The sequence below is a fragment of the Lethenteron reissneri genome, chromosome 16 (genome assembly GCF_015708825.2).
Source record: "Lethenteron reissneri isolate LAM-NWPU_2019-01 chromosome 16, ASM1570882v1, whole genome shotgun sequence".
Taxonomy (NCBI): Eukaryota; Metazoa; Chordata; class Hyperoartia; order Petromyzontiformes; family Petromyzontidae; genus Lethenteron; species Lethenteron reissneri.
Window position 1 is genome coordinate 2,398,935 of NC_083794.1, and position 12,580 is coordinate 2,411,514.

Genomic DNA, 12,580 nt, shown 5'->3' on the forward strand with positions numbered 1-12,580 from the left:
CCCTCACACTGTTATGTGCTGCATTCACATATTACCCTTATGGCAGTACCGCGGGGTACCATAGTACCCTGGCTTTCGCACAATGTCCGTGATGCAGTCATTTTTGGTCTGTTGATGGTCGGCGATGCGGCAATCGACTCATCTCGACGAGCTATACACGATGCACTATTCAACGTTGAATCTTTCGATAACAGATTTTTTTATGCTAATGTTTGGCAAAGAAAGACAGGATCAATTTCTGCCCCGGAGCGATGCCAGTTTTCTTCTTGAGACACCCAGGTTTCGCCTTTGGTGCCGCAGCGGTGTCCGGATCCACCATCGCGTCAATCGAAACAAGCTGGCATTTGTTCGAACGGGTGGGGATTGCTTGCTGAATCGGGTCGTCGATCTGCGAGCTAATCTCGCTCGTGATTGCCGGGTAATATGGCAGGTATTCTGGAGGAATAAAAAAGTACTTCTTTGCGAGCGAGAGCAATTTCTTTATCGTCAGGCTGCCGACAGGAGCCGTTGGCAAATGGATTGATTGCAACGTCCCCTGCTCGATCGTGTCTACATTGTCGCCGAACAAATCATGTATAATCGATCAATGGACGAGTTCGACATTCTCCTGCTTGATCAGCGGGACGTGGACGACCTCACTGTCGGGTGTCGAGCCGAGGTGTCTCATGTTAACGAGCCCTTCATTGATCTCAAAAAAGTAGTTGAACGTGTAGCAGGTTGGCATCTGCTTGAAGTGCTTCTTCAAAATCACGTCCCAGCCCGTATAGAATGGGCGAAGTTCTGGACCATCAGGTTGGAATTGAAGTAATCCGCGGACGGGCAAATGTGACCATAGTGCGGCATGGCGAAGCTACCGCCAAAATCCTCAATCTGAATCTAGATAGTGGGAAGGCCGTTTGATTCCTGCACTGACAGGCAGTCCACTCGGGTCAACACTGGCTGCGTTGTTGTTGTCGTCGTAGTATTCCGGAACAACGGTGTCAAGGACTTTCTGATCAGGAGTGTGTTGTTTGACATACTCCTTGACGAATTTGGACACCATTCTGTGCTGGCCGATGGCAGTAAGCGTTTACGTTCATCATCCAGAAGATCCTTGCCTTCGAGCTGGATATTGATTCTAATCCAGCAGTCACAAACGTCTTCGGCTGTATGCGTCAAGCTAAGACCAGGATAGTATATATGGACATACTGAATCCATCTTGAAAAAGACACGAAACGACAGTCCTGGGCCTCCATCTTGACATTGTATCACCGATAGAGTTCTGTCCACATGATCTTCGGCGTGACGAGGTATTGTTTGGGTCGCCGATGAGCACAGGGAAAGCCATCTTCAACCTCCCATGTTTCGGAGTCCTGTTTGATGGCGTCGAGATCAGCATTGGCAAGCGCATGATGTGCCTTGCGTATGAAGAATGTAAATTCCATCTTTGAGGACCTTACGTAGATGCGCGACTTTGGAACCGCCGACAGGAATGATCAAACGAATCTCAATTTCCGATAGCCCTGACTGGATCATGTTAATAATGATCCCCTCAGACTGCTTCCATTCCGATCCATACCGGATGTCTTCATCAACGCCAAATCGTTCTGAATCTTGTTAATCGCTTCTTGACCCAGCTTGGCGATCACATGCTGCAACGCCATCATATTGCGATTGCACCATTCACGAACAATGCGACGAGGAACGGTCTGCTGCGAACCACCAACACCGACCGTCCAATGACCGCTTTCGACGCTCGATAACGTGGACAATCGCGAGAACGCCGTCCTGGAAGCCAATGATGCACCCGTCATGAATGTCGCCGCTTCTGCCACCGAAGATAACGGGTCTGCCACCAACGAAGAGACACCTGCCACAGAGGATGCCGCTCCTGCCGCTGATGCTGACGTGCTCGACATGAATGCCAGGATGTGCTTCTCCCAGCTAGTCGCGATGAAGTTGGATTCAAAATACTTTTTTAAGTCCTCGATCTCATTGAGAGCGCTGAGAAAGGCAGGTAATGGCCTGGATTCCCAATCACCAGCACTGATTTCGGATTGTTTGGTACCCCAGTCGCACAGTTAAATACACCCCTGGAAAAAATAGTGTCCCAGAAATAAAATATTTTATTGCCTCAGACATTTTGTATTATTTGGTACCCCGGGGTACCAACATGTTCTTCACAAAAAAATAAATTCGTTTAATATCTTGAATTCATGGACAGAATATAAAAAATCTATACATCTCATTCACCATTATTTTCCTTGATTACATTTATTTCGCTTTGACATATTCTGCATTACGAACTTTCGGACCTCCCATCACAGAGGATATGTAGATACGTTGACAAGGAGTGACAAGCATGGAAAATATTTGCAGCTGAAAACAAACTTCATCACCACAGTTACATCAGACTAATATTTTTTTGAGAACCATGATACTGGCTTCCAACAATGTTCCTCTATAGTAATGTTCCTCTAGAAAGCAGCTGCTATCCCCGAAACCCAAATGAGAATCGGCAATTAGGGTGAATTAACAATATATTATGTGCAGTCTGCTTCACGGTGGACGTTTAAGATCTAGTGACATTACAAAAAAAAGACTAAGCTATGTGGAAATGTTGTGGATTCACTCTTCAACACACTGGTGGGCTAAAGTAGTGAACTATTTGTCTTTTGTCAACGTGACACTTTTTTACTGATTGGCCGTGTCGGGTGGTGGAGGGTTACGACACATTTATAAATAACGCAATCTAACCCAAAAACTAGATTTGAAGCTTTTGTGACTGCAAGGATCATACTCTTAGGTTTTTTTCGGTAAAGTCACGTAGGTAAAAAATAAAATTACTAAAAGTAATAATATAAATAAAATAAAATAATAAATCACGACGTTTCAGAGGCAACACAAGTCTTTGTCATCAGGTGGGACCGTCACAGCTAAAATTAATGCATCAAGTGAGGCAAAATTCCCAGAGACCAGCCCTTAAATACAAGTGAAGGGGGGAAGGGCTCATCTGAATGTGGTAACCAGGGAATGGAACGTGGGGGTGGTGGGTGGGGCTACAAGAGAAATTGGCGAACGTCGTCAATGTGCAATAGAACAATCGGTGTACCTCGACCTAAACCGGTGTTGGTTGAGAATCCAAATACAAAAAAGCAGTACTGTTAAACGCTGGAGATGTCAACACTCGGTAAAGTAGAAAAGTACCTGTCAAATAAGATGGTACAAATATGTGTAGTTAACTATTTTTGCATGGTTAATAACATCTTTCCAATGATTACTCAGTTTGTACCCATCATCACGGTTGAAGTTATGTCTGTGTTTGTAAATCTGGATGGCTTCGTGTACAAACCTTTGATGGTAGCCAGAGGGTTTGCAGAGCTCCTTGGTCTCAGAAAAAACAATATCATGAGAGCCCACAACGTTGTAGCAATGATCGGCAACGGCGGAAGACTCAATTTTGCCGTGTTTCAGATCTGACTTGTGCTCGTGGACATGATCAGAGACATGACGTTTTGTTTCCCCAATGTAACAATCACCACAGCTGCAACTCAGTTTATAGACTCCAGGGTATTGCAAGTCAGGGATGACATCCTTCACAGATGGAATTAGATCACGGATTTTATGTACTGTACTGAATCGGACTTGGATCTTATGTTTCTTTAGAATTTTGGAGATCTTATTGCCTGCTATGTATGGCTACGTGATAGTTTTGATCGGAGTTTCAAGTAGCTGTTTCTGTATGGTAGGAGAAACAGCTTGGCGGATGGTGCGGTCAGGGTATCCGTTCATCCTGAGGGCCCGATGTACATGTCTTAATTCACTGGCCAGGTGGTGTTGGTCAGAAATGCCATGAGCTCTGTGGTATAGCGTTTTGATGAGATCATTATTTTGAGATGGGTGGTGGTGGGAATCAGGTTTCAAGTAGGAATCTGTGCGGGTGGCTTTCCTGTAGACAGATTGTTCCAAGGATCCGTCAGGTCTTCTCTCAAACAGACATGTTCATGGAAAAGTTTGAATCAGACGCCATCCAGACATCCACCCTGCGTCCTTCCCTGTGGAAGAGGTATGTGGATGACACTTTCGTCATTTGGCCACACGGTCTCCCAGCATTGAACCACTTCTTGGACCACATCAATTCCAGACACCCATCCATCAGATTCACCATGGAAGTGGAGAAAAATGGCAAACTACCATTCTTAGATATTCTGTGAGGAAGGAAGCCACGTAATTATGTGTTGCATCATAATCTTCATGATCTTCCTATTGTAAATGAAGAAATTCGAGGGCCTAGAGCCTCATGGTGTCAGCTGACCTGACAGATTGTTTGGTGGGGCTGATGCACGGTACAACGTCTTTATAAACAGCTCTCATGGCCATAGTACACACTCGTTTTCCATTTAAATGTGGTGCAATCACAAAGTCACAGGTATACATAATGTAGCTCCAGAGCAAGGATCCACTCCTAGACAGCAGCTTTGACTCAATCAGCTATCCATTGTATAATTTGTCGAAAAAGGATCCCAAAAATATATCCCTGGAATGCTGGAATCCCTTTCATATTGCTCAGCACTGTTTGGTTCCCTCAAAGAAAGGGAAACAACTCTTGACTTCTGACTTAGTTGCTGAAAAAAATATTTTCCCATGGATCACACCATTGTGACACGATCACGTGAAACAGACTGCATGGGGTTTTCTTCTTGTTATTGTTGTTGTTAATTATTTCCTGTTCCGAGATGTCTGCAAGTTGCAGGGTGGGTCCGTTTCACTGTAGTGGCATGACCACACTCTACGATACCTGCCGCAAAACTGTGCCATACGCCCTCAGGCGTGACCTTTTTAGTTCTGATTTCATTCCGATGACATTCATACACGTGCATACAAGCATGCCATCGAAACGGAATTGGAAGATAAACTGATGATGTACACACACGTACATCATTGGAATGGGATGAGCGCTCTGGCCCATTACCCACACTCCTTTGCGGCTGGCATGCCACCCAGCCACACGGACAAGCAGCTGGATACTAATTTAAGCAGAGATGTGACACACTGAGAGCAATCTCTCCGTGTTACGAGTTTTGCTTCTCGGTGGGGAGGAGCCACTGGTTTAGTTGCTGGGTGGGGGGTGCAGGCGTAATGCCTCCCTTGGCTACAGGCCACCACAGCAGTTTGGCTCCACAGTTGACGGCTCAGGGGGACCACACACACACCTGGGACTCATGTCTCCCGTGCCGAGTGGTGGCTCACTACTTAATTTTTGAGGAAGCAACAATCCCCAGCTAATTTTTTTCAAAATTACAAGTGTTATTTTGTTGTTGCTGTTAATGAAATGACCACGGTTTTTTTTAATCAGACGCCCAAGAGACATTTAAACCCCAAGATGCCAGAAATGAAGATCACTAATCACTGAAGGCATGATCTGTGTTTTGTTGAGGTTATCAATGTTGTACGGTGCGAGAGATGTCAATGGAATTTGGGAGGGCTTCGTCCAGAGTGGATTGACCGTGAGTGACGATGAGAACTAACAGTTGTAGAGTAAGCTTCAATCAAGCCTCTTCTGTTGATGTTATTTCCCTCGCTCTGTATGCAATAGGTCGTGGGTTAGAACCCCACCCTGACGATGCGTGTATATTTGGAGTTTGCATGTTTTCTCTACCCGTGGTCATGTGGATTTTTCTCAGGGTCCTCCGTTTTTTTCTTCCACACCTAGAATCAACGTCATACGTTTAGAGTATTTAGCTGCTATAAATTTCAACGTAATAAACCACTTCCTTGAGCTACGATTTGTGGCCAGATTGCTTGTGAAAAAGAGCTACATAGCTGAGTGGGCCTGACCTGGTCAAATATAAATAGTTAAACGTATCAATTGCAATATGCACTAAACGCTCCATTACAGCCACCGCCACGATCCAGACGCATGCACACCGCCACGCTCCCCACACGCTACCCACACACCACCACGCTCCCCACACAAGTGCACCACCACGCTCCCCACACGCTCCCTACACGCACACCCGCCACATGCGCACACCGCCACAATCTCCACACACGCGCACACCGTCGAACGCACGAGCAGCGCGGTGGCGCCGCGGGCCCACCTCGGTCGGTGTCGTACAGGTAGACAAACTGACGCCACTTGTAGTGCGCGATGAGGTCGAGCAGGGCGATGGTGATCGACGGCCGCAGCTGCAGGATGAAGGACGTGTTTCCCTCGGCCGGGAAGCTGGGCGTGATGAAGGACACGTGCAGGGCGCCACAGAAAGACGTCAGCGTGTTCACCGACTTCTTGTCGTAGAAGCCAAAAATGGCAAAAACGCCACGCGAAAACTGCGAGCAGACTGGGAGAGAGGCACGCGGGAAGCAAAGGGTGAAAGGTCAAGACACTGAGTAGTTGGGAAATTTGCTTCACAGTAATACGAACGATTGCTGAGGAAGCACAGACAAGCCGCAAGGCAGCAGTGAAGCGGTGAGCCAGCACCAACAATTGGACGGGCTCTGCAGTCCTCTGTACACGAAGATATCTTCAGCCAAGTAATGATTGTTGGGAAAGCGATACCACAATTAACTGTCACATGGTGCCATCGTTTTGAATGACGTCGCAGCAAGACTGGATGGCAGGCGATGTGTGCAGTGCCAGAAACCAACCATCACCCCCTGATGAAGGCCGCATTGCTGCTGTGTGGAGCAGCCACAAACTGAAATTTGTTGGGCTGAAACAACTCACATCTGAGTTATTAGATGGCAGCCAATTTGCCGAGAAGTCCGCACATCAATACGGCAGTTAGATACTTAAATTACGAGTTAAATGCCATATATTTAAAATATAACTTTTGGATTGCACCTTGCATAGCAGAATGCTTTACTCTCCGAATTATATCACCGAGTCTTAAATATCAATTTATGTTACAAGCCTAAAATGTAGTTAATCCTTTGGTGATAATGATAGTGGTGACAAAAAAACAACGATCATAGTGATAATCGCATCGTCCATTGTAAAAAGAAAACTGGCTGAAACGTAAGCCAGTCTGTTGATAACTAGTCAAATCACCATCCTAAAGCGTATTTATAATGCATTTTTTACCATTCATCAGCATGACAGATAATTTTCTCTTTTGACAGATACTACTGTACGATTAAAGAGATTTGTGCCATCAATAGATTCCTGCACGACCATTAAGCTAAAACTTGTATTCTGGCATTATTGTATTTTTAACTGCAGTTGGTGAGCAATAGGCCACAGTCCTGCCTCGCAATGTGGCGAGCACACGCAGAGCAAGGCTGGTGAGGGCTACCAGCGAGGTAGTTGACATCTCGCCTTCAAGAAGGCATCACGGGTATCGCATCTACGTTTAGCATGGTTGGCTATTTATGGGGCGAAATAAGTTTAACGTATACACATCGCGTGACAGGCAGGCCACCGCCCGCGGTTGTTGTCCGGAGAGACTGCTCCCTGCCACGGGACCGTGTAGTTGCTACCAACTAGCTCGCAGTGGATGGGAGGGGGTTAGTAGAGCTGTGTGGACCGTGTGCTAGAAATGGAGGTGGCACCACGGGCCGGCGTTTCACCCAGCGTGGGTGGGACGAACGTGATTTGACAGGTTAGTCCGCTCGTCTCACACTAACATCCTACACCAGGTTACCAGTGAAAGCGATTATCGTTCAGAATAATAATGGGACACGGAATAATTCCACTTATCCATGACTCATATCATGTGCCACAGCTGTAGGGTCTGCAAAAAAAAACCTCTTATTGTCTGCGGACAACCGTGCAAGACACGGGAATCCACAAGATTGGTCCACCATATTTCTGTGAAAAAATGACTTATCCTGTAGGGGTAGTGGCGCAGTTGTCAGCATGCTGCACTGTGAACCATGTGAGATCTGGGTTCGATTCCTGGCCAGTGCTAACGTCGGTGGTGAGCGATATCCGAATCTGTACTGGCCCGCACCTCGGATTAGCATGGTTGGCTACGTACAGTGCGAAAAAAGTTTAACATACACTACACATACACACTACATACTACACTATACACTACACTACGTGCTACACTATATACTACTATACGATACACTATACACTGCTATACACTATACTTTACTATATACTACACCACTGTACTGAATTGAAAACGAATATCTTTAGAACGGCTTGTTGTGTTTAGTCTGTTGTCCTTTCCCCCGCACCTCGCAGTAGCATGGTTGGTTACGTACGGTGCGAATAAAATTCAACATAAATGCATACGGCCCCACTTTGCGAACCGGCGCTTGCCAGTGTGGTGAAGTGTGGTCAAATAGCACCCTTGTCTGAATGTATGCATGTTGAACTTCTGTCGCACCGCACGTAGCCAACCGTGCTAATCGGACAGGCGTGACTGGAGGAGGCTGTCATACGCCAGTGGATTGGCAAAGGGCTGTACTTAATATAATTATTGTTATGATGAATATTTTACAATGGTAATGCTTGTGACAGTAATGATACAAAAATAAAGGTAACGTACAATATGAGTCTGTAAATTGCTGTCATGAATTTAGGTCATGCATTATGTCTCTGTTTAAGTACATAAATTCTGAATAAACATATCCAGTGAACGGGTTAACACCTCAAGGTAAGGGTTGGTGGGTAATGAAAATGTATGAAACTCCCAAATATATTGTTAATATCAGAAGGCAGTCCAGCAAGTGTTCCCTTGTAAGGGTGGCTATTCTCTGGCCACTCTGGTTTCATCCCGCATGCAAAACACGACTTTAGGAGACATCTCGACGCAGGGACATCAGCGAGGCTTTCCTGGGTGAACGTGAATAATCGTAATTATATGTTATATGTTATACTCATCGCTGCTGTTGTTGTGGCTGAATCTTGCTGTGTTGCTTTTTCATGTTTGGCAGACGTGCTGATGGAGCTTAAATGATGAATCACTATCTTCACTAGTCGCCTACAAGCAGAATGTATTACTCCGTTTTAATTTCATGAAAACAAATACGTTTGACATATGAGCCAGAACATTTATCCAGTGTCATCAGAACATTCTACACCACTTTCCAAGCTTTGTCTTAAATCGATATCAGATTTTAGAACGCTCACATGCATGCATACAAAAAAGTGCACAAACACCCACACACAAGACAAATACAAAATACAAAAATCCCCCGTATAGCCTTAACAAACTGTTATGGCAAGTGCTGTAAACGAGCACCTATAAACGCCAGCACGGCACACGAGGGCGTGAGGTGACCAGCATCACTCCCGGCCGCATTCGTCTTCCTCAGTGGCAATGTTTACACACCGTACCAGGTACTCATTTGAGGCAGAGTCGACCTAGGAGGGCCCAAGACCGGTTCCGATAATCACCACGGCTGTTGGCCGTGAGTGGAACCGAACTAGGGGCACCAGGTTCGTAGCGCAGTGTGCTAACGATACACCAGTACCGCTCTTCACACACGCACAAAAACACGTGCACACACAAAGAGACACATATCCCCTGTTTACACTTCATGGATAAAAGAAGAAAGTGCTGGTAATGAGCGCCAACTACTAAGGTAGTTGATTAGAATAGCAAGCATGGCAGTAGCAATACAAGAGCGATAAGTAGGCGACTAACCACCGGTATAGGTCACACTTCTCTTTCTGCTCACATTACTCAACTTAGAAATTCCCTCCTATCGTCTCTTTTCCCAATTTGTTACAACCTTGGCGCTTTGGACCTGTGCTCAGCAGCCGTGATCAAAGAAACATGCCTGGCCACTGAAACATTTTTATGCGGAATCATGTCTGCATTAACCACAATACCTGTGGTCAGAATGCAAACAAAAAACATACTCTGAAAATATATGCATTGTCCTTGAAACTGATTGGTCCACACCAGCGACAGCTTTCTTTTGAGCTTCGTCTCTAACGGTGTTAGACCAGAGGACGCCAAAAGGCGTACAGCTCATTCCTTGTAAAAGCTTTCAGTTTTGTTGCCAGAAAAAAGGAGAAAAACCTATTCTTATATTTTGGTACTAGCAAAGGAGATCCCATGATGTAGATGCTCACCCAGAGCTTTCATTACTCTTATAGTACATTGTCTTTGAGCTGTACGCCTTTTGGCGTAATTTAATTTAGTTGTTTTAATTAATTTTATTTTATTTTTTACCTACGTGACTTTACCGAAAAAACCAACGAGTATGAATCCTTGCAGTCACGAAAGCTTCAAATCTAGAATCCTTAGAGACTGTTAGGGTACGTGCTGTCAGCGAGTGCCTATTGCGGCTGGCATGGTGCACAACACCACGGAGTGTCCAGCCGCTCCAGTCCACCTTTGTCTCATCGGTGCTCATGTTTACACACTGCACTGGGTACTCATTTGCGGTCGAGTCGACCTATGGAGGCCTAGGACCGGTTCAGATACCACTGTTCAAAGAAAATGAAGATAACGTTTTAGGATAAAATAAAATGTAATTGACATTGGCACAATGTGGCAGTTGATGTTGCAAGATATTATAATGTAACTCTGCAGTGTATGGCACACTGACAACGGCTTGTTGCATTGCTGAGTAGAGGTCAGCCACAAAAGCAGGGGTCAACCGTACAACCCTTGCAACCTGCCTTGGCGCTTGTGCCAGCAAACAAGATTTGCAGCCATCAACATTCAGTGCACATGATTCACAGTGGAAGGTAAACGCGCAGCCCTGCAGTTGCTTTCTCATTCCATTGCTGGTGGTGGGGGCCTCAACGAGATGGAAAGCCATTCTAGAGAGTATAATACCGGACTCTGCCATGCTTCCCAGACGTCTTGGAACAGGTGGGAGTACCCATATTTGATCCTACCATCTGCCATTCAACTAACTTTCAGAAAGTATCAGTTGTATCAACTATTTGTGTGGAGCGATTGGACCAGTGACCTCTTCATTGCTAAATTAAACAACTATTTTTTTTTTATTTTTCCAGGTAAGGCCCACTGAACTATATATCTCTTTTTCAGAAGCGACCTGGCCACAGATGATAGCTCAACGAAGTGGCTTATCACGTGGAAATTCATAGCAGCCAAATAATCCAAACGCGTGTTTCTAAATGTAGAGAAAAAAACCGGAGGACCCGGAGAAAGATACAAGCGACCATGGATACTCCAAATATATAGGCGTCAGGGTCGGGATCGAAACCACAACCTCCTGCATACCAGGCGAGGTAGTTAATATCTCGCCACCATTGCAAGTCCAGTGTGCTAACCATTATACCACGCCATCATCCTCATAGTAGAAGTGTGGCCATTATTTTTACATTCATGAATTTTAACATTAGCGCCACGTTGGATTAGCATTTTTCTAAACCACTAGGAATAGTGAATCTAAATAATTACCAGCTGCAGCCCATTAACCATTTGATTTTCTTTGTATCCATGGTGGCTTCTCAAACCAAATGCAAATATAGATTTATACTCAGAGGGGTTTTTGTTTTGTTTGTTTTTAAAGGCCACATATGTTTCTGCCAAGTGGAAGGAGCAAAGGCAAGAAGTGCCCTGACTTAAGTGCAGGCACACTGGGGGACAAGTGGCTTCACACACGGTTGTATGGATGACAAAATACAACACGATCAAACAACAGGGAAGTGCAACTTGTATGAAAATCACCCCTCCCCCGCTCTCCCGTGTGGCACAATAAACAACTTGTGTTGTGATCTAAGATACATTCTGAGTAACAATCTGTCTGCTCAGTTGACGTCCCAATTCACCGACATGGTTGCAACAGTCGAAATGGACACAGGAGACAAAAGTTGACATGAATAATATTTGTGTTCCTCTCCTCTGGGTGGTGGTCACGGTCAGGTTTGCACTGAATTTTAAACGATACATGCGTGTGTTTTATAAGTAGTTCGGCCACGGAGCGTTATTGGAACGGTACGAATAAAGAATGTTACGCAGAAATTGCCGTGCTTACAAACATCCCGGTGCATTGTTTCACACGTACAAACATAAGAATTTCCCATTTAGCATGAGAGATGCCAGCAAGTATATATTAAGGCTAACATAGGATATGTCTTCAACATCACACTTACCTGCCTTTGTATTCCCACTCCAGACATCATCAGCACAATTCAATAGATACTCAATTTATCCTGAGCCAACCTAGCCAAAATCAGATTCCGCGGTGGAGAGATGTCAACTACCTCGCCTGGGTTCGATCCTGACCCTGATACCTGTATAGTGTGGATTTTCTCCAGGTCCTCGATTTTTACCCTCGACATTTAGAAACATGCATTTAGAGTATTTGGCTGCAATACATTTCAATGTGATAATCCACTTCATTGAGCGATCATTTGTCGCTAGGTGGCTTCTGAAAGAAGAGCTATTTAGGTGAATTGGCCTTACCTGATAAAATAAAAAAAATAGTTTAGTTTAGATTCACATCGCAACCGCTGTCGGTTTGCTTGGTCAGGAATTGAACCTGATTCGATTTGAAGATAGCAATGTGCAGAGGGGAAAATAAACACCAAGATACAAAGTCTCAGTTTGCCTGGGAAAGTACAGTCCGCGAGAATTTGTAAAAAGAAAAATTGGCACCGCAGACACAATAGGGTGATCTTGGACGATACCCAACGTGGAATGCTCCCTTTACCTTTGC

The 12,580-nt window shown here is 45.1% G+C and overlaps 1 protein-coding gene across 3 annotated transcripts in view; it reads right to left on the minus strand.

Moving 5' to 3' along the window:
• The window catches only part of LOC133342862 (glutamate receptor 2-like), a 219,752-nt gene that overhangs the window by 107,998 nt on the left and 99,174 nt on the right, over window positions 1–12,580 (minus strand). For all 3 annotated transcript variants that reach the window (XM_061552205.1, XM_061552204.1, XM_061552203.1), the window contains one exon: window positions 6,082–6,321. In XM_061552205.1, coding sequence (XP_061408189.1) covers window positions 6,082–6,321 — 240 coding nt within the window. The remainder of the gene's footprint in view (window positions 1–6,081; window positions 6,322–12,580) is intronic.